Source organism: Athene cunicularia (genome assembly GCF_003259725.1).
Source record: "Athene cunicularia isolate RWA chromosome 15 unlocalized genomic scaffold, athCun1 chr15_part1, whole genome shotgun sequence".
Taxonomy (NCBI): Eukaryota; Metazoa; Chordata; class Aves; order Strigiformes; family Strigidae; genus Athene; species Athene cunicularia.
The window spans coordinates 7,913,434-7,935,301 of record NW_020799121.1 but is presented as its reverse complement, the minus strand read 5'-3'; the positions used below and the strand labels follow the sequence as shown (position 1 = coordinate 7,935,301).

At 44.3% G+C, this 21,868-nt stretch overlaps 1 protein-coding gene across 9 annotated transcripts in view; it reads left to right on the top strand.

Annotated features, from left to right (window-relative positions):
• FBRSL1 (fibrosin like 1) overlaps positions 1–21,868 on the top strand; it is a 399,022-nt gene that overhangs the window by 350,977 nt on the left and 26,177 nt on the right. For all 9 annotated transcript variants that reach the window (XM_026859707.1, XM_026859706.1, XM_026859701.1 and 6 more), the window contains one exon: positions 20,138–20,534. In XM_026859707.1, the coding sequence (XP_026715508.1) occupies positions 20,138–20,534 (397 nt within the window). The remainder of the gene's footprint in view (positions 1–20,137; positions 20,535–21,868) is intronic.

Sequence of the window (21,868 nt, the reverse complement as noted above, 5' to 3'; positions counted from 1 at the left end):
GCCAGGGCAGAAAAGGGCCCGACTCCAGTGGTTGTGAATAGCAGAGCACCCTTTTGCAAGCCATGGAGGCAGAAGTAATTCAGAGACACTATAAAGATACTCGAAATGGTGGTGCGAGCTGTACCAGGAGCTTAGATGCCTCTGAAGAGTCTGTGTCAGTCATCTCAAGACTGGTCTGTTGAGAAATGCTGCCTGGGCTACACTGCTTGCAGTCTCCACCAAGAATATAATTGTTTTAAACTAAGAATAGGCTAGCCCCAAATTTGAAAATACTGCCACAGAAGCTCTCCTTTCCTCCCATCCCTTCCCCTCTTCTCCCAACAGTTGAAGAGGACTGGGTCCAGGTTTTTGGCTCAGACCTATGCCTGCTGCATACATTTCCTCCACCAAATGGACACAACTATAAACCTCTTTCTGCATCATTTCCTGCAGGCCTGTACTAAACATGCCACCCAGGTGTCCCTGTGTAAAGCCACTTCTTGCTGAGTCTGCTTCTGTTGCTGCTGGCAGGCTTGCCTTTGTGTGCTCACGGCAGGACTCCCATCACAATGTGTTAATTTTAAACAAACAAAGAGTGCCGTTGTGATTTGGGTCTTTCCCATCAGGGGTCATATCAGAGTTTCTCTTAAAAGGAAAGGCTGGGTTTTGTTTTGTTTTATTTTCCCTTTCCCGCTCTTTTAATATGATCCCTGCAATTTTGTTTTCACTGAAATATTGACTGGCAGCATTGCAAATTGCCTGCATGCAGACAGGAGCTTGCCAGCACTTTCTTACTCAGCTAGCCGTCAAGGTTGTGGATTCCACCACAAGCAGTGCCAGGAAAGCTGTTGATCAAAAATATTCCTAACATCTGTGAGTCCTCTCCATCCAAATGAGATGTAGTTACATTCTCCTTTTCCCCATGCTTCTTCCAAAGTGTTGCTTCAGACACCTAGAAAGCCCTGGTTGCAAATCATAAGCTAACTCTGTTTGATTTGCAGGTCCGTTTCCAACTCTGTTGAAATCCAATATAAACTCTGAAGTGCCCTTCCCCCAGTTGAAATACATGAATAATATCAGCCTCCAAACGGCGAGCAGACAGGGTGCGTTTCTTTGCCCCATAACTCATTTGATCCAGATGCTGTCCCATGCTGTCTATAGCTGCTGTGGTCACAAGCCAACAAGGAGGGTCTTGTGAGAGCGGCGGAGGGAGGACACGGCTCAGAGCAGGCTCCCAGGCGTGCCCGAAGCCTCACACACACACACGCGGGTGTGCACACACACACTATTCTGCCAGCGCGAAGAGGGGGCTGGAGACGGGGGGGGAAAAGCCTGATTTCCCTTCCACCCTGTTCCTACCACCACCACCAATTCACAAGCCAACTATTAAATAATTAACGTGCCCAGTGGGGCAGGAGGAATCAAAAGCTGTTGTGTTCCCAAGTTTTCTCTGGCTCCAAAAGGCACGGCTCGCTGTGTATTCTGGCACCTCGGAGCGGGTTTTCCTCCCTCCTTCGCCTCCCCCTTATTATCCCGTATGTGTGCTGGAGAGGGAAGTGGCGTTCCCAGCCCAGCGGGGGATGACTGTTATTTCAGACTAGCAACAGGGGAAAAGGAACAGCCTGTTGCCTGATTGATGTTTGTTTTTTGTGGACAGACACCAAAGGTTCATTAGAGACGGAAGGTTTGGGAGGAGGGGGGTGGCGGTGGGGGAGACGCTCGCTCTTAAGGAACTATTGTACCCCTGTGCACTAACCTGGCTCTGCACTTTCTTTGACTTCTGTGAATGTCTCAGCTGTACCGTTCTGGCCCTGGCAATTTTAGGAAAATATACACGCCACAGAGGTTTCAGTGAAAGCTCTGCGATGAGAGGGTCAGGGGAAAAAGGAAGGGGAGGAGAGAACAATGCAGTGAGTTTTGCTGTAATTAATTTCAAATGTGCTGCTCATCTGTTCTCCTCGGGTTTCAAAGGGAACATGGGGAGTTTGCAGGGCTTTTCCTACCACATCTGCATCTTTCCAGAGGTGGGGATGGAAAGGCGTCTTTCTTTCCATCTGCGGGTTTGACCAGTCTGGCAACGTGGAGCACTGAGTGCAGCCCAAACTGATGCTGAAAATGATGTACTGTCCAGAGGTGGGGGAGAGGGAGAGGAGGGAAGGGTGTGGAGGAGCTTCTCTTCATACCACATTGGGTAGATGAACCTAGAGAGACTGAGGAGGTTGGTACAGAGTAAAGTAGATTTCTCTGCAAGGAGTTGAAAGACCACATTTATTTAAATAACAAATGTTGTTATTTGCTACTGTTATTGGTCCTCAAAAGCTTCCAGATTACGGTGCAGGTGAACTGGGTGGTTACAAGGCTTTTAAAGGTTTGAGTCAAACCCTCACTTAATCTCTTGCTGACTTTGCGCCTTTGGAAAATCTCCCTTCGTATAATTATGTCAGGAACCAATAGGTTAATATTAAACCTTTGGTATTATGAACTCTTGAGTAGAAACAGTTCATTCTGATTGCCGTTTCTCAAATCTCATCTGTTGGACTCTGCTGTACGACACACAGAACAGGGGCTTGGCATCTGCTGTAGGGCATTATCCTGGTGTCCTTTGCCTTCAGGTCTGAGTATCAATGAAATCACACGATTGTGGCAGTAAAGAGAAACGAAATGGGCCTGTTAGATTATTGACTTTACTCCCCTCAACAAGATATCCAGATGCTAATTTGATAGCCCTATGAATCTTAGCCAGAAAAATCAGTAAAACAGAAACTTAAACTACTCTAAATTACTGTTAGTACTTTAACAGCTCTATTTTCAAATTGCTCTTTGCTTAGAAGCTTGCACTGAACCCTGGAGCTGGTGGATAATGACCTCTTGTTTAAACACGTGGCTACGTTATGGTCCTTAGCTCTTAGAAAAACCAACCTCAATATCGGGTGGTGAATATTTCTGAAGTTTGGCCATAAGGAAAACATTTCTGCAGCATGACTGAAGAAAGTGTTCTCTTTTTCTGATCAGAAACTAATTCAGTGCAGCCACAACATGCCGAATACCCCAACGGTACTTGAGGTGGGTGCTTGTTTGTGATACAGTCCTTCTCCAGGACGCCAGTGCTGGTATGTGACTAGTAGAGCTTCACCATATAGTGATAAATGTTTCTGTGGTTCTTTGGAAGGGATGTAAATACTGCAGTGGTGTTTCAGACTGTGTAAAGGCGTATGCCAGGTTTTGTAGACTTACAAACGAAATAGACTTTCTGGCACTGCTGTGGGACTGGCTGCTGAAGAACCGTTCAGGGATAGCGTGTCACCAGACATACGTGTAGACATCACCAGCTGCTGTGCATGGGGGAAGCGGGCCCGTGTGTCTTGCAAGGACATCAGTGCAGGTTCTGCACAGGCAAAATTGATACGGAAAAACAAAGAAACAGGGAGAAGCCCAGAGGTCCAGCATGTGGCATATCTGTAGAAGACCGCAGTGACTTCAGACCTTTTTATCTGTAGATTACTTGTGGAGGAAAGGAAAGTCAATTTTGGAGAATACTCAAGCCCAATGCCAGCCCCTCTTTGTGGAGAGAAACCCATATGAGAAAGAAGGGAGATCTGAGTCAAGTCCAGTTTAATTTCCTGGTCTTCCTTTGTAGGAAGAAATATCCCTTCCCTTTAATTCTTGGACAAACAACTGCATTGGCCACATCATAGCACATCATCCCTTAGATCACATCCTGATAAACCAAGGTTCCAGCATTTGCTCTTAGCTGTGGATGTTTCTGTACCTTGTGCTTGCCAACTAATACAGAAGAGGAGCAGTACCTGAGGTCTCTGCAGAAAGCACATCTATTCCTCTGCCTCCTTTGCTTGTAGCTGGATTGGGGACTGTATCCTAATTCCCTGTACACAAGGAGCAGCTGTAACAGCACTTTGGAGCACAGCAGGGGTGCTTTTGAGTTCTTGCTCTCAAGTCTTGGCCATGCCTTTCCAGCTTGTCACCTCTCCCTTCTTCAGTTTTGACAATAAGGGAAGAAGAAAGGCAGACAGCACAGCTGGAGAGGGGAGGTATGGAGTGAGCTGCTGTCCCAGGGCTGCAGTTCTTTCTCTACCTTCTAGGAGAGCTGCTTGTCTCCAAGTGCCACACAGAAAACCCAGCTTTTGCCAGCTGTGCCCTGGGGGTCCTTTCCTAGTTAGACTTCTTTACATGTCAACTATAAGGCAAGAGATTAAGGTATATTATTAGCCCTCAGTATTGTGATGCTTCTCTCCAAGGCTGAATTAAGAAAGTTATTGTAGGGGAGGGTTTTCTTAAAGAGTAAAAGCAAAGCCCTGAGGACAGTTTTGCAGGTCTGGCTCTTCAATCTAGTACAAAACTTGGTTCAAACATTGTATGGTTTGTGTATCTTGGAGAAGACAGAGGCATCTGCTGGTTTTGTAAAGGTAGATCTCAAAATTCAGGGCAGAAGACAGGCTCAGCCCGTAGCCTGGCCCATCAGGCTCTGGGACTGATACAGCATTTGTAAAATCCCCCATAAAGCATGAAGAGCCACCCCACTCCTTGGCATCCCGGGAGGTGGAGGATGCAGGTGCACAGAGGCCATTTATTCTCTCTGTCCCGCAGCTCCAGTGCTGGGGCACCAAGGGAGCCACAGAAGCACACAGAAGCAGCAGATGTGCCTGCCGTCCGAATGATTCCCGTGGGTGTTTAATAAAACCACATGAATCCAAATTTTCTTCTCTTTTTATTAGTTACAAATGATTTTTCTCTTTTTTAAAGGATTCCCACCACCTGTTCCAGTCAGCCAGCGAGGTTTGCTTTAAAAGCCCATCTTGCTCTTAAAAAGGGAGAGGGGAGGGCTGGCATATTGCAGGAGCCTTGAACCGCTGAGAGTTTGCCTTTGGAGATTCACAAGGGAAGAGCAGGAACAGCGAATGCTGTAGGGAGGTATTAAATGAGGCCCTTTTGTTTCTCTCCTTGTAGAGCATAAAAATGCCCAAGGCATGAATACTCTGTTCACATTACTCTCGAACATTTAACTGTCTGTTCTGGTAATTTATAAAATGAAGGGGTGGGAAATGCCTTACACAAGGAAGAAAAGGGAGACCTTTACCAGCATCCAGCGCTGGTAACAGGGGAGTTGTTCCGTGCTGCTGTGGGAAGAGGGGGGAGATGGTGGGTTTATCTTGTGGATGCAGCAAAGCTTCAGTCCCTGGGGATGTGGTGTGGCATCAGAGAGGCCAACTTTTCCCTCAGTGCCTTTTTCCTCCTTTCTGGATGGGTAATATTCTTGCTTCTTTCCTGCTACTCCTGGTTGTGTTTGGTCTTAGAAGAGGCCAGGATTTTTCAGAAATGTGCAGCACCTAGCGTAAGGGAAATCTGACTTTGGTTTTAGTGAGTTAATGGGAAGAAACCTATTCAGAGCAGCTACTCTGAACCTCCAGCAGCCTGATAGCTCTGGGGAGGACAGAGTCTGTGGGAACAGCCCAGCTCTGAGCCAGCCTGCCTGCAAAACAAAGGGCTGGGGAGAAGTATTTGAAAAACACAGGAACACCTACTGTCCACAGGGGCTTATTCCATAATTTTCCTTGTTTCCCGTGTCCATATATGAAATAATGGGTGCTCTGTCCCTCCTGGCCTAATTTCTGTTTGTGGATTGATCATAAGGTAGGGTGTGATAGTCCAGTCATTTCCATTAGCCATAAGCATAGCCTGTAACAAAAACACTATTGCTTGCGTTTTTCATGTGACAGTTATCCCACTGTGAGGTCCACAATCCCAGCATGGACCAGTGGCACTGTTTCCCATCCTCTGGGATCAAGTACATGCCTCTGTGTAAAAGATCCTTTTGCAATTTGGTTAGATACCCAAGAAAACCAAAACAGATATGGCTGGGAACGTAAAAAAGATGGCAGAGGGATGAGGATGCTGTGCGGTGTTACGTGCGCTGCAGCCCAGCGGACAGGTTTGTTCTCTTCTGCAGTGCAGTGTCCCAGTCCTGCACGGCTCTGGTGTAAGGGCTCTTGGTCCTCCAGCTTCAGCTGTGGTCCTTGTCACAATTGCATCAGGGAGCTGAACAAGGCTTATCATTTTCCTTTTTGTTACAGCAGAGGTTAGTGGAAAGGCAAAATGCCAGATTTAGGATTAGTGCCCTTACTTCAAGCCAAGGGAGGAGGAAGCTAAAATGGAGACATGTTAGAAACTGATGGTCTTCAGTTTTGTCTGTAATCGTGGATATGTATCTGTGTAGGTTCCCCACCACTGACAGTACAAAGTAAATATAGGTCAGTTCACTGTTAGCGTGAGGAATCAGGAGGATGGTGTGGATTTTATTACTTTCAGATATTTGGGCTAGAGGCTCTCATGCTGTCAGAGCTGAGTCAAACTCTCAGCCAGTTTGCACGCAACATATGTGATAGATTTTGCAAATGAATATGTTAATGTGGGAGGAGGTTGTTCCCTGAAACTAACCGCTGGCAGTTTGGAGTGTTGTCCTCAAAAACAAAACCATATTGTGTCCTCAAAAACCAAAACCACTGGTACCAGAACTTGGATTCTGCTCACTGAGAGATGAGGCATTTAATTTGTAATCATTGGATTGATTAACCCTTTTGGGTCCATTAGAACAAATTCATTTCATAAAAGAAGGAAACCCCTCCCTTCAAGGATCTGGTATGTAATCTCCAGTTAGTTCAATATGAGCAAAGGTGCCTCAAACCATTGCTGAAAGGCTGAGTTGAGGACCTGCATTGTCACTTGGTGATCCTCTTTGGCACAGAAGCTATAATTTGCTATAAATTGCTGAAATTTCCTATCAGTTGCAAATACTTATTATTTATGAGCCTTGCCTCATGTAGAGGGCAGCACTCTTCCAGCCTCTGTGATATGGAGTTGATGGGGAGCAGGTGGCTTTGGGTAGAGATACAAAGGCTCAATTCTGACTTCACGGAGAACTGCTTGCAGGGAAATACAGATAAAATGAGCAAAAGATGTCTGCTGTGCTAAGGTGGAGTGGAAACTCTCAAGAATTAGCTTGGACCTCACTTTCCCTTCCTAATGTGCAAGAATCTGAGATTACAGGTATTTGCCAAACCTGAGTTGCTGCTTAGTGCTAGGCTTCTGCTTGTTTGTGTTTTGGCTGTTTGGAAAACCTGTGACAAGGAGAGGACTTGAAGGAAAAACTTAACAGTGAATTCAATAGGATTGTTGGTACACATGGCAAACATGTGAAAACAAGAATATGAATTATGCAGCAATTACTGTCTTGGGAAAGTATCTGCAGGCTAAGCCCAGATACTTGTCTCTTTCTTTCACCCAATAGCGAAATGAAAATGTGCAGCAGTTCTGCATGAAGTAACTCCTGTGATTATCCTTACAGATGTCTGAGTCTGTACTTGTTTGGTGCCTAAAATGGAGGTTAGCACTGTGGCACTGCCTGCTCAGTTCCAGCTCAGAGGGTAACGTGGGGGTTGTGAGAGTTGCTCTGCCTGGGAAGTGGGAGAGGACAGAGCTGTGTGCTGCTGGGACTCACAGCAAACCCCATCACTGTGAAAGCCAAATACATCAGTTAGTAGGACAATGAATGCTCTACTCAATGACTCTCCCCCTGGACAGCGAATAGTCCTCATGCATGTCAGAACTACAGGTGTCTCACATGGCCTTGACAACATGCAGCTGAAGGTACCGCTTCCATCCAGCAGCCTTGTAGAAATTGTTGTGCTTGTGCCTAACAGTCATTGCAGAGCCACTACACTGGATGTAAAGGGAGTCCAAGAAGCCGTCAGGAAGAGGAGTGAAGAGCAAGCATTTGGGTTTACAAGTTTTGAGTTACTGCTTCAGGCTTTTTTTACATTCAGGCTGGCATTACAGCAGCCCATGCAGCCTTGCACCATCCAGCATCCTCCAGCCTTGAGAGATTTCTTTCCACAGCCATAAACCCTTATGCAAGAAGAGTACCTTTTCATTGAGTATGATTCCATTGCAATGCACACACAATGTTCCTCTGTTAGATCTTATTAGATGCCAGATTTTACATTATCCTCAAGCATTTCCAGCACCAAAGTATTTCCAAAATTTCTACTGCCCATTGAAGAATTTACACTTCATCAAAGGAGAAAGTTGGAAGGAACTTTTCAGCTGCTTTTCACACACTCTGAGATCATGCTGAAGGAGTTTGCCTTCTGTGGTGCAGTGAAGTACTCTTCCTTATTGCATACCAAGCCACTCTTCCTGTTGTGAAGGAAAAGCCAGTTATCCCTCACATTTTCCTTCTTGAGCATGCTGCGATGCTGCCCTTCACATGCTGTTGCTGTTGCATTCCCAAAGTTTGTCTCCTTTTGAGTCAGGTGAGGCTTCCAGAAAAGATTTTTCTGAAGATGTTGATGCAACAGCTTCCAATATGGAGAGTGGAAACACAATCACAATTTCTCAGGGATTGAGAAGTTAGAAACTGAAGAAAAGCTCCTCTATCATGAAACTTTTATTATCAGTAGCTAATACATGTAATTCAACACCCCATGTGCAACACAGTCCAGTTTTCTTGGTCCTTATAGTGAGTGTGTTTAAAGGAAGAATGGACTTTTTCAATCTTAAAAAGCAAAAGGCCATCTGTGGCTTCCTAATGCTGTTTACAAACCTTTTTTGCCTGTGCTGTGCTTGTCAGTAGCTGTATTTATTCATTGCTCGCTCTGTGAATTAAAACATTGAGGCAGCTCCTGACATGCTTTTTCCAGCGCATCCTTTTGGAGTGAGTATTTGGTTGCCATAGGGACCAAATCCAAAGGGCACACACCATTCAAGTAAATGTTTCCTGATTAACAACTTGCAGCTTGTCCCTTAAATATTTTAATTATCCATGATGCAACTTGAAATGTTGTTGAATGTATTCAGTCTGTTAATTTCAGTATCTCAATTTTTCTTAAGATGCCATTGCAGCAGCTCTAGAAATGGATTTTGACCATGCGAATAGGCAGGAGGAAGGAGACCTTATTGCTCCTGAACTTGCAGGAAAATTCTTCCAGTTTTTCTCCATCTTGACCCTAGATCCTCAACAAAGTTAATGAAAAGAAGTTCTACTGCAAAACTGCCAGCAAAATGGAGGCAATTTGGTAGCTATTAAACATGTTGTTTTAGAGTAGTAATGTGCTGCTACTAAATCTAAGGGGAGATCTGCCTGGAAGGTGCCTCCCTGTGCCTGGGAATGGGGAGGGAGGGCGGTGGGAAGCTGCAGGGTATGGGAAGCCGCTGGTTGGAAAGCACTGACCCCACTTGACAAGCGTTGTTTTCCCAAATTATAAGCATATTAGCACTAATGTGACAGCAGTTACTGAACTGTGAGAGCTGGACTTAACAAATAAGTAAGAGAGGATTTTGCTAATTTGTGCATGGTCAGTCACTCCTTTCAGTTCCTGTTTAGCAGAGACTAAGTCACCTTGCAGCTGGACTTCCATTCTTACAGCTCCAGCCATAACATCAGGTATAGAAGTTACTCACTTTACTGAGACTGTTTCTAAGCAATCCTGTTTGTCACCCTTTTATATCTGTCAGTTCTGACTTTCCTGGGCCAGAAAAGCAGCTTTGGCACTTCAAATACTGATTTTACACAGGCACAATGGGTCTTTTTCTGCAGACTTCTGACATCTGGCAAAGACCACTGCATACTTAAAGCCAGTAGGAATTATTACTGCTGTCCTTGTTACCCTGAAAGTTTAAATGGCAGAGGTTAGCACAGAGCCTCCTAAACAAAGTACACTGTGCTGTAACAGTGGGTCTGGCAGCACACAGCATGTGGGGAACGGGCAGATTTTGTTGCTCCTTAGCTTTAGCATAGCTCTACAGGTGAGTTTCCTTCCATGGCATCTTCAGTCCTCCACAGCAGAGCCACAGGTTTGCTCTGCAGCTGTATGCCTGCATATCCCTGTCATCTGGTCCTGTAGATGTCCACTGGCTTCCTGGGCTGCACAGCCAGCTTGGTGCCACCGTATTTCCAGGAAATAGGATCTGCCTTTAGCAGAACCTGCAGTAGCCTTCAGCTGAAACTCTCTTCGTTCTTGCTGATGTTAGCTGAAGTCTGACAGCCTTTCCTGCTTGATGCTTGGAACTGAGGAGGCCAGGTCCATCACAGCTGGTTTCAAGGAAATCTGGATCTCTTGCTGTTCTATGTTGAAGCTCAGTGGATTTGAATGGTGTCAGTTAGGAGTGTAACAGAACATGTGCATGCCTTTGAGTTCTGGGCAAAGAGGATCCCACACTCTAAGTAGTTCTCTGCTCTAAGTAATGCTCACTGGTTGATTTATGTGGAGAGACATGAATTCTTTGCATCCTTATCTACAGACTCAGGAAGGGATGAAAATGAAAGGGAGTGTTCTTTCCCTTTAAAATGTTAGTTTGTATAGGGTTCTTCTCTGTCCTGAAAAGCCAGTTGGAATCCGGATGCATCTATCAGGTGCCCGAATCTGGATGTGTGCATTAGAGGGTCTGTTGTGTGCCTCTGTGTTTCCGGTAAAAATGTTTGGAAAGCCAACCAGGAGCACAGAATTTGCTGCATGTTGTCATCTAGAGACCAGAGATGAGCTCTCTTTCAGGAGGTGTGTAGGATGTCAGATTTTGAGCTGATGTAGTTCACATGAGTAGCCCATACCACATTCCAGACAGGAGGTCACAACACGAATTGATCTTTGTAACTCAAGTTACAATCTCTGACCTTTAGGGAGGAAGAAAACTGTTTTCTGGGCTCTTTCTGCTTCTGCTGCAGTGGGGAATAGATAATCTCTCTCCCTCATTTCTTTTCATAGAAGTTGTGTGTCTGGTGGTGGAAAGCCATGGTAAGATCTCAGCAGTAGCGCTGCCCCTCTACCTGCTTGCTTTCTGTTGTTGCCTGTTTTGGGGTCATTTCTCTGTGCATCCGCTGAGCCTTGGCCAAGGCTGTTTCGACATACCCAACAGTGAGCCGGCAAGGGGAAGACGCAGTAATGTGACACCCATCCTAGACAGGAGCCAGTGGCTGCAGGCTGAAGGGTATGGTATGAACTCCTCTTGATTACCTTCGTGGTGTGGGTCCATCACCACTTAATTGGCTGCCAATAGCTTCCCTAATGAAGGATGATGGATGGGGCTCAGGGGCCTGTTTGAAGGGGCCAGTGGATCAGAAGCAAGGATGCGTGCAGAAATACGGCTCTCACCTGGAAGGGACGTGGGAGCTAAACAGCGCGGCAGCACTCGAGAGAGCCTGAGCACAGACGGTTCCTCTTTTCCTTGCATCAGGACAAGCACCAGTTGTCTTCCAAGGCAGAGATGGGAATCTCTGTGACCCTGCCTACGCTTGGCTGGTTAGGGTAATCATCTCCTGTTCCCAGCAGAAATGATCTGGTGTTTGAGAATGTTCTTTCTTGCCTTTTTCTGGTTTTGGTTAGCAAGTGTGCTTTCTCAGCCAGCCATTGACTTAACTTCTCCAGGCTGGAAGGTCTGAAAGGTCACTCACACTCCTCCGGAACAGTCTCGCTTTCTGATTTTACTTTAAATGATTCTTTGGGATTTTGGAGTTCTCTGATGTCATTTAAGAAAAAAAAAAAAAATCAAAACCTTCATAAGACTGTGCAGATGAAACAAAATTGTTGTCTTAGCCCACACAGGGTATTATGCAGCCTGGCAGATCCCTTCCTTGTAGCAATAAGAAAAGGATTTGGCATTTAACCTCTTGAAATTAAACCAGAGTGTGAACTTCAATAGTTCAATCTTATCAGGGCTTTGCTAGAATAACAAATTGTGAAAAAATGTAATCATGTCTCCAATGTGACCTTGGCAGATCTGCCTCTGTGATGTGAGAGAGATTAGGTAACTCTAAGCAGATGTCTGTTTATTTTGAAAATAATAGTTATAATTTTTTTTTTCCCAGTTTGTTTGCACTGCCTGTGAAAGATACGACAGAGAATTGTGGGTTGCATGGAGCTCTCTGTAACGAGCTGCTCTATTATGCTGAGCAGTAATTGCTCTTGGAGGTTTGAGTTATCGAGCTATTGGTGGGGGTTCAATTTCAGCATAAAGACCTGTGTTCATGATTTAATTGGAGTGATTAATAACTCACTCGCAGGCTAGACGGGAATCGATATGGATTTCAAACAGCAGAGGTAGTACATTTTCTCCTGTAATGTAGTAGTTGATGGTTTATTATTTGCCCTTGTTTTGACTAATTAAAATAATAAGATTTCTTGGTATATAGCAGTTTAGTCTGTTTAAAAGTTTACATCTGGAGATGAGCGTGCTTCCTTGGTTGCTTTTATGTTAGGGGGGGTGTGTGTGTCTTTCTAATAGCTTATTTACCTTGTTGCTTGTCTGTCACTCAGATTAGGTGTACTATATGCCATCACACATTAAAAAAAAACAGAACCAAACACAGCAAACACACCTTTAGTAGGTAACTACAAGAAGCTTTAGTAATATTTTGTGGCCAGGGCAATAGAGTGGCTCCTACGTCACTGGTTTTTAGGGATCTATCATCTGCTTAGGAGCAGTGCTGAAGAGATTTAACCCTGCAGTGTTTGATCCACTATTATAGCCCTAGATTAAAAGCCTGTACGAAACTTCCAATCTCATTACAACGCCAACATCCACAGTAGGTGCTTTAGCTGCAAATCCAGTTTCAGCTTTGCATTGAAATGTTGCCAGAAGCAGCATTGCTAGGAAAATGCAGTGTGACTTACTTTGGGGGGATTTAAATGGTGATCCTTCTTCTTTATGCTCTGGCCCCAGTCCTTGTGTTTGGCACCCATTTTCATTCAGCTCCTGCAGCTTTGGAAGTGTCATCACGCATGCTTACAGCTAACATGCCTGGATAGAGCATGGAAAGCTCCCAAATCTCTAGGAATAAAACAACCCATTAAAGACCCATAAAGCAGCAAATCAGCATCAAGTCCATAGGTCTTAATGCTGTTGCTCTCAGTTTCTAGGGGAGGGGGTGAAGTCTTTCTGTGCCGCAAGCTTTCACGACAAAGGCTGTTATCTACATAGCTGGCTAAGGAAAACATTTAGCGTAGTGATTTTGTATCTTCTTTTTGATTTGCAGAGTCCAATAAGCTTTCTAGTGAAAGTGCAGATTCCTATATGGTGAATTAATCCTAATGACAATAGACCTTTTTGATTAATGTTCACAGGCATCTTGGTATATACGTGAGCCACGAACTGAAAACACTGGTCTGGATGAAAAGTGTTTTAATTTTAAAGAAATGTTTCTTTAGGAAATCTCTCCTACTAGTGCTGAAAGTACAGAATTAAATGTACGTTTGCCATGCTTGAGTTTTCAATTGGGTGAGAAACCGTAACAGTACTGAGAGTGTAAGGAACTGGGCTGGAGTGGTGGGACAGAGCCCTGGAGGTAGTCAGGGCATCCTGAAGCCCATGGCCGGGGTGGTGGTGAGTGACACATAGGCAGAGCCGGCGCTGGGGAGTGCCCCGGGACCTGTCCGCGCGGGTCTGAGAGGAGAGAGGTGCGTTCTCTGCTCGGGTGGGCTCCTAACGGGAAAATCATGGAGCATGGCAACCCTTCACTCTGGGGAGTTGCTGCCTTCGTGTTAAAAATGTGAGATGCTTTCCTTGTCATGACATTACAAAAATGACTTCAAGATATTTTACTTCTAAACTTGGGTGCTTCAGAAAGGGGAGGGGAGGGGAGGAGACACCCTTGGAAGTTAATTCTGAGGACCAAGCTGACAGCTTTTTGCCACTGTTGCTTTCTTCTAGGTTGAAAAGCTGAAGGCTTGTTACAGCCCCAGCATACAGCAATCTAGCAGGTTAAATGACTTGGGCAACACAGTTTATTAAAACTGGCAAGTGCTCGCTCCAGTTCTCCTCCTGATAGTCAAGGCTGTCTGGGAGAGTAATTGATAGTGGCAGCTGTTCGGAGGGTGTTTCAGACTGCGGCACAACGATTTGACTTGACAGACAGCTCTGTACAAATGAACTGAGTGATAGGGGCCGAATCCAGACCGGTTGGGGAAGGAGCTCCCTGCTGAAAGCCGCAGCGGCGCAGGGTCGCAGGGCCTGGCCGGGGGGCCGCGGTGGACAAAGAGCCCTTCCCTCGCGGAGGCGTTCCGATCCGGGCCGGGGGGCTCGGCTTACTTTCCGCTGTGAGAAAACACTGCAGTTATTTGTGGAAAATCCACCAGAGGCTGAAAATACTGTTTTGCAGTAGAACATTTTCTGGATACAACCTAACATGTGCAGCATGCTGCTGTCATGATGGAAATTTGGCCTTCCAGACAGTGGTTTTATGTGCAAGTCTCAAGTCTTTATTTCTTATCTTAAGCTGATTTGCGTTAAAATAGGTGGAGTAACTGGGTGCCCCATATGTTGGGTAGCTTCTGTGTTGTAGCTCTGCTTTGCCTTACCTTGCAGACCAAGCTAATTGTCTAACACCTTAAATAATGCTTCCATCCTAAAATGCAATGAAAAAAAATCTATATTAAAGCAAAAGGCAGCTAGGGATAAAGAATTAGCACATAAATATTGATTTTTCACTTGTAACCACTCTACTGATGTCAGTGCTATCGTTGTCAATGCAAAATGTTTTATTTTGCATGGTTGGACTGGATGATCTTCAAGGTCTTTTCCAACCTAGACAATTCTGTGATTCTCTTTTGTGCTTACATATGTTGCATATCCACAATACATTATGCAGCACTCTAAAAGCTTAATTTAAAAAAAAAAAAAAAAAAAACTTTACTGAAGTTCAGTGAATATGCATCTTTAGTTATTTCTTTGTTTCAACCTACTGCTGTAAAATCATGCTCTTCTGTACTCATTCCCCATGCTGATGGTTCAAAACTCGTCTCTGAGACTCATCAAAAAACTCTGAAATGCTCAGCTTCTTGCCACATATGTCCCTGTAATTCCTGTGGTGATGCTTCTGCAGCGTTTCTTGTTGGAATTATAATATGGAGCGGGGTTCATCATAGCCAGCCCGGCCTGTGTCTGTTTTCAAGGATGTGTACAGGGTGGACAGATAGGCTGCAGATGGTCGTTGTTGTGTTTCTTGGGAAATTGCCATTGGTAAAGATGTCATTGATGGATGTAGGAGAGGAATTTCTTTCTCGCGTCACCCCATCACCCTTGCTGTCTGAATACAACGAGGGAGACTGCAGAAAGACGTCTGAATGACTCCACTTTTCTTTTTTTCGAGACAAAGGAAAGGCGTGCAAGCAAGATTAGATTATTTCCAATCACATTGTACGTGTGTTGACAGTCCCCTTTCAGCAGCAACCAGCAGCTTGCAAAGAGCAAGAGGCAGGGCTGGAACTGCTGTTGCCCTAAGTACTGTTTGTATAACACAGTAACTGCTTATTGGAGTTCTCAAAGCAGCCTTTACATGTTTAATCCCTTGCACTTGAGCTACTCTTAATCAGCTTGAAAGCAAATTCCTGTAACAGAAAGGTTTAATTTGTGTTTAGGACTTTCTGTATTGTATTTAGCCTGCAATGCTGTGTAGTTACACACTGGCAAGCAAGTCACCCGGCTCAGCCACGGGGATGGGCAGTGCATATTTATTCCAGTCACAGATTTTGAATTCACCAAAGTTTCTCCTTGGATCCATGCTGATGGTCTTTCAGGTAGCTCCTTCTGAAACATACTTTTTGCAGCAAACTCAGCTGTGGTTAATTTTGGTGTTTCGCTAAAACTTCAGCTCTTGTTTCTACAGATTTGCAGCAACAGTAGCTAAAGCTCTCTCTCTTTTTAAAAGTTATTAAAAGTTTTCATTTTTACCAGATTAAATCACAATGGGATGTAGCCCAAGACACAGGGAGGTTAAAATTTTACAACACTCCAACTGACAAATTAGTTGATCAAGGAGGCAGCAATTACTTAATCTCAGGTTGTTATTATTTTTCTTGTTAGAGGAGTTTCAGCCCTTTCTTCCCTGTCTCACAGTCATCGTTCATCCCTGTGAGATCAAGACATGTTTCACTGTCTGTTCATTTAAGAAAAACCTCTCAATGGAAGAAGTCCAAAGTGTTTGGTTAGAAAATAAACAAAGTTGGCATGCTGAAAAGGGGTAGTGCTCTGCGTGGTGGAGAAGGGCAGATGTGATCCAGCCTTCCCATAGCATGGCTGAAACATGAATCATTGCAAATGTCAGATTTCCTGTGATGGGACGAGCTGAACTGACATGCGTTCAGGTTTAATTAAGGTTGAATTATTAGAGCTGACTGTCAAGTCTTAGGCAAATTGTCTCAGCCTGTTGTCATTAAGCATGAAAATTACTCTAGGACTTGGTAAAACAAACACATTTTTGCCTCTAGAACATTGTGGTGTTGTCTGGTGGGTCTGTGCTTTTGTCAGGGCAGTTGTGCTGGGCTCCGTGGGTCAGTCTGCTCAGAAAGGCTGGATTAGGAGCCAAAGCACAGAAATTTTTGAAAGAATCTCAATGAAACCTGATACAGCTTGCACAAAAGGGAATATTTGGTTTCTTTCCTTGGGATATTTTCGTATGTGACCAGCAGTCAGCCTCGTCAATTGGAAGGAACTTGGGCATGCAAGAGTGTAGTTCCCTTAGGAGGGATATTCGAGCATCCTACAAACTGCAGTTTGAGGTCCTGATCAGAATGGGCAACATCTCTACTTAAAATCATTAAAATTAACTTCCTGAGGGGTTTCAGGGAAGGTAAATCAGAGACTTTCATGTGAATGGAGAGAAATGTTTTGAACTGGAGATTTTTGTGATCGGTATCATGATAAGGATCTTGCTAAGTACCTAAGAAACCAGGTAATTATAGCCTTCAAAATTCATTGTTTCTTTGGTTGAAGAGGTAAAATGGCCTCAGAGTTTTCAGGTTTCTGGAGACCTCTGGAGTGTGGTTAGCTACTGAATGGGTATTGGAAACAGGCACTTCAGTAAGTGTTGGTAGAAGAGTGTGAATGGAAAGACGGAAACCAGAACATGTGTATGTTCTTCAGTGTCAGAGTGTGAATGAGTCATGGGATGGCAACTCCATCGAGTTAGCTGAAGTGAAGGATCTTAAGTCTTTGCTTAGAAGTGCCTTTTATGTTTTCTAGAGTAGTGAGACATATTTTCATTTGGGCAACAGCTTTCCATTTTGTCCAAATCTATTTTGCCAGACACTTATGTGAAACACCGAGATGTGAGAAAAGTTTCATTTTCAGAAAGTTTGACTTTCAAACATCAGGCAGATCCCAGTGCCAGGCATTGCTGTCTTCCTGTCATTTCTCTCCATGGTTTGTCCTGCCTTTGTTCATGTCTGGTTTCCTTCACCCATTGCAGTTCACCCTCAAGTCAGCCACATGAAGCAGCTTCTCTTGTACTGCATCACAGCCATCAGAAGGGGAAGCATCAAAGTCACCAAAACACCAGGATTGGCCCACCATCCTTCCCATGTGGTGGCTGAGGCTTGGGGATTTTGTTCTTAAATGCATCTCCACATTCACCCATGAATTCACACCATATCATTCCCTTCTCAGTGCTTCTGCTCTTGGTCAGCATGACTACAAAAGGAGAGAAGATGCTCACACTCATGCCCGTAGCTTTTCCTGAGGGGGGAAAAAAAAGCATCTGAGTATTTTCATTGTTGTTGAGAATGAAACACAAAAACATTTCAGTACTGCAATCTGAGAGATGCAAGTTGGCAGCAGAAATGAGTCATGTACCCCTACTACGAACTAATACAGCCAGGCTGGTTGGTTAGTTCAGTCAGCAAGGGATTGTAAGTTTTTGCTTTGAGAAAACTGCAAAAGCGAACTAAGGCTGAAACCACAGGGATCAAAAGTTGTACATAAAACTGGTCAAACAGCTGCTTCTAATGCGGGGCTTTATTGATTTGTTTTGGATCTAATTGACTTTTTACTCAACTAACTTTTGTGTTGCCAGTGTGTTTTGAGTATACACCATTAGTCTGCATTGCCTATAATTACACAATATGAAGTTTAACTCTGTAGGAGGAGGCCTGTTGGATGGAAGGAGCTAATAGGCTCTCGGGAAACCTATGGTCAGGAATGAAACCCAATTGCTTTTAATGGGTAGCTCCTGAAAAACAGTGGCATCTACAGCTGTGAATACACTTCCTCCAAAATGCACAGTGTGAGGACCCCTGGCTTGACTAGTCAATGACAATTTTTCAATTGTTAGTAATAAAATCAGGAAAATTTACAAACATAGGTGGCATTATAAAAAATAATGGTGCACAAGAGTGATGAGAAACTGATTTTAGAAATAAATTCTTTGTCATTCTAGATAACATTGGAACCAAGTTTAGTTACACCTCGAAACCATGGTACCTGTGATGCATGGACTCATATTTGAAAAAGAAATTCACTGAAATAAGAGTTAGCCTTTTATTTGTTGTAGGGAATAATTTAGGACCTCCAGACATTATGTCAAACCTGTGAAGATGTATAACGTGCGCAGAGTACAGGGTTGATTGTACTGCTGCCAGCCAAAACACTGGTGTTTGGAAAGGCTTCTGTTCCTGTTATTTGTGGGTTTGAGGCCACAAGTCCTCACACATCTTCAAAATATAGTTCATAGGCTTCCATTCATTCTCTTTTCACATCTGATTTTATATATATGTGGTGACTGATTGATTGATTGATCGATTGATCAATTGATGAAGGAAATGGTACAATTGTGAGAGTGCAGGCAGAGCCAGAAGCAATGTGGGAAACTGCCTTGTATCTCAAGAAAGGAGATACCATCACCACATGGGCCTTTTCTGTACAGAAAGTGGCCTGGTTTGCTACAGGCTCTGGTTCGCCACTGCCCCCCTCTAACACCAGCATGGTGGTGTTCAAGTCACTGAAGCAGCAGTGAGGACTCTGGCCTCGCATAGGCTGCATTCGCACTCCGTTAGAGCGTCTGCGTGGCCAGAATTAGCTCGCAGTGTGTGTTGTGTGTTATTTCCACACCTCCTACATCAGGAACTGGCTCCATCCTTTGATGAGACGGGAAAATTTCAAAGGTGGAATTTGTTCGTGAGGGTGTTGAGAGCACGTTAATGAGTGTAGGTAGCATCTCTTGCATGTCTGCAAGCCAGCTAAATGCAAACAGCCCCCAACACCTTCTGGTGGATAATAAAATCATATATCCTAAAAGTCAGAAGTGCTGTGTGTGCACAGTGGGGTGTGTGCATGTGAAACACAAGAACAACACTAGTTCTCATAACCCATGAACAGCTTTTCTTGTAATTGTGGGTATCTGTGCACTCAAGGGTACACAGATATGTCAAAATGGGAGTTACAGTGGGAGTTGAATCATGTTCATGTTGATCCTTTCAGTTGTCTTCAACCTTCTGAATATTGCTTGGCCTGATATATCACTTTTCCCTTTCCAGCCTTATCACCCTTTGGGCTGCTTTGTTTAGCATTATTTGGAAAAAAGGAAATACTTGGCATCATAGGAGTAATTCCATATGGAATTCTCACCATAGGTGCATTGTGCAAGGTCGTACCATTCCTGATAGTTTTGACGTGCCATGCATACAGGTGCAATACTTAGGGTGAGCAGAACTACACTTGGGTGCTTACTGCAACTGTGACTGAATTTTTCCAGCCTTCTCTGTTCTGTTCTTCCACACAAGTGTGTGGCCAGGGAACAGCAGTGTCACAGCTTTACTGCAAAACTGTCCCATCCTTCACTACCCAAAGATCCCAGGTAGCTTCCTCCCTAGAAGCCAGATGGGGTTATCATTAACGATTAGTGCTTGGATCATGTGTTGTAGCTGGAGTGGAGCCTGAACACAATGTAGATTACCTTGAAAGAGCGTTAAGAAAATGAAATGTCTTCATGATCAGGCTTGTGTTCATGAGTTCATTATCAGCCTTAAAACTTACATTGAGCAGGAAATACTGTAGCAGTAACTTGAGACACATTCATACTCCTACTGTACGTAACCTTGGCATTCTGTAGAAGTCAGAAAGCTATATGTTCTTTGTAGTATGCATTCATTTAGCGACAGCCAAGTCCTTTACACACATGCTAACAAGTACTGTAGACTGGCCAGTCAAGGGCAGCGGAAGGACACACGAACACACATCCATCTTGTAGCAGCAGTGCTCCCACGATGCTCCCACGAGCTGAAACATGACTTGTTTTTTCTCAGGCATATGTTCTACCAAGTAGAGAAAAAACCACAGACCTTTCAGCATGTACTTTGTTCTTTTCTCATTGCTCCATAAGGTCCCACCTTGAATGACAAGCCAGAAGCGAAAGCAGCCAATGTCCCAAAGGTGTCTGGGCTAGAGCGGAGCCGGGAATTGAGCACCGACGTGCCCTTCGCCCTGCCTATCCCCAGCCCCCAGCCAGTAGCTGCCGTTGTGACTTCTACTTCCTCAGCGCCCACGTCCAGCGCCAGAGCAAGCCCACTGTTGAAGAAGGAGACAGTGATTTCAGCACCAGCACCACCAAGGCTCACGCCTCAGCCGCAGCCTCGGCCACAGTCACAACCTCAACCTCGGCCGCAGTCGCAGCCTCAGTTAATACCTGAGCTTCGGACCCAGCCTCCGAGTCACATCCCTCCACCTCTCAATTACCAAGTGCATCATCAGGTGGCCCACAACGGACTCAATAATATCAGGTAGGGGAAAGGGATACTGGTGTCATCTTTATGCTACTGCTGGGCTCAAGCTTGTTTCAAATGGGGTAGAAATTTCTGGGAGGTGAGATAAGAGCATTTTTACTGTCTGTGTAAGATGCATCATGTTTTGGATATTGGACTTTCTGTGCTGACTCCAGGCTGGATTTTCCAGCTGTGATGGATAACTGCATTTGAAACACAGGAATGAGTGCTCCCTTTCTGGGAGAAAGGCATGTGTACCTGTGGGATAAAGGTCCTTAGGTCCAGTTTCTAGTGGAGTTGTGCACTGTCTTGTCTGACCTGGCTAGTTCTTGCCTTAGAAATTTAAGGTCGTTTGAGTTTGAGCAACTACCTTGTTTCATATTCAGAAAGGTTTCCACTGGTTTAGATTTGTTCATGGTTATTATTGGTTTTTTGGCTCACCAGCATCAAAAGAGGGATCTATATCAGAAAAATGCTATGTCCCTTAGAACAGGGCTCCTCTCTAGGCTGAGAAATCTGCTTCAGTCTAACACATTCAGATCTAGGCGGAGTCTTAGCCTCACTTTAAATTGTCTCCATCCAGTAAGTAGGATGGGTGAAAATGGTATGAATAAAACGTTTCTAGAGAAAAGAGTTACCAGTCAACTGGAACCTCTGTAGTCTTTTTGCTAGTACAGGAAACATGCCATGCCTCCCAAACGAGAACTAGGCTGCAACAGATTGCAATGAATAGTTGGTATTGTGGAAATTCCACTAAATAATAACTGCTGTGATAGTGCCTTTCACCCCACAAAAATTAGATCACTTGTCATGGAGTAATAATAATAAAAGAAGATGATGTAAAATACAGAATTATTATGAGAAAAATTTATTGAGGTGTGTGTTTGTATGCTTTTGTGAATATAACTACACAGCATGTGCAGCAGATACAACTTAGTCCCAAAGTCACTCATACGATGCAATTCTGTGCACCCAAAGCAACAGAAAAAATTATTAGAGTAATTGTGTCATATGATCGCAAGGATGCGCATGGCCGCTGCAAGGCCATCAGAGGCTAAATAAAGGTGTAAAATCCAGCTGCTTCTGTGGCCTTCATCAGTATCTTGTAGATAGCTCTGAAGATTGTAACTTGCTCAAGCACCAGAGGAGATGTCACTCCAGAGAGCCCAAGCCCCATCATGTCCTGTTGGAGAAGGTCATTAAGATTTGTTACTGTCTCCACTGCCATTAAGAATAACAAAAGCATAAGCTTGGGAAGATCAGTGTTATATAGTTGTGTCGTTTCTGGTACTGTATTTCTTGCACCGTTTCAGTGTTGTGTTGTAACACTCTCTCTCTCTCTCTCTCTTATT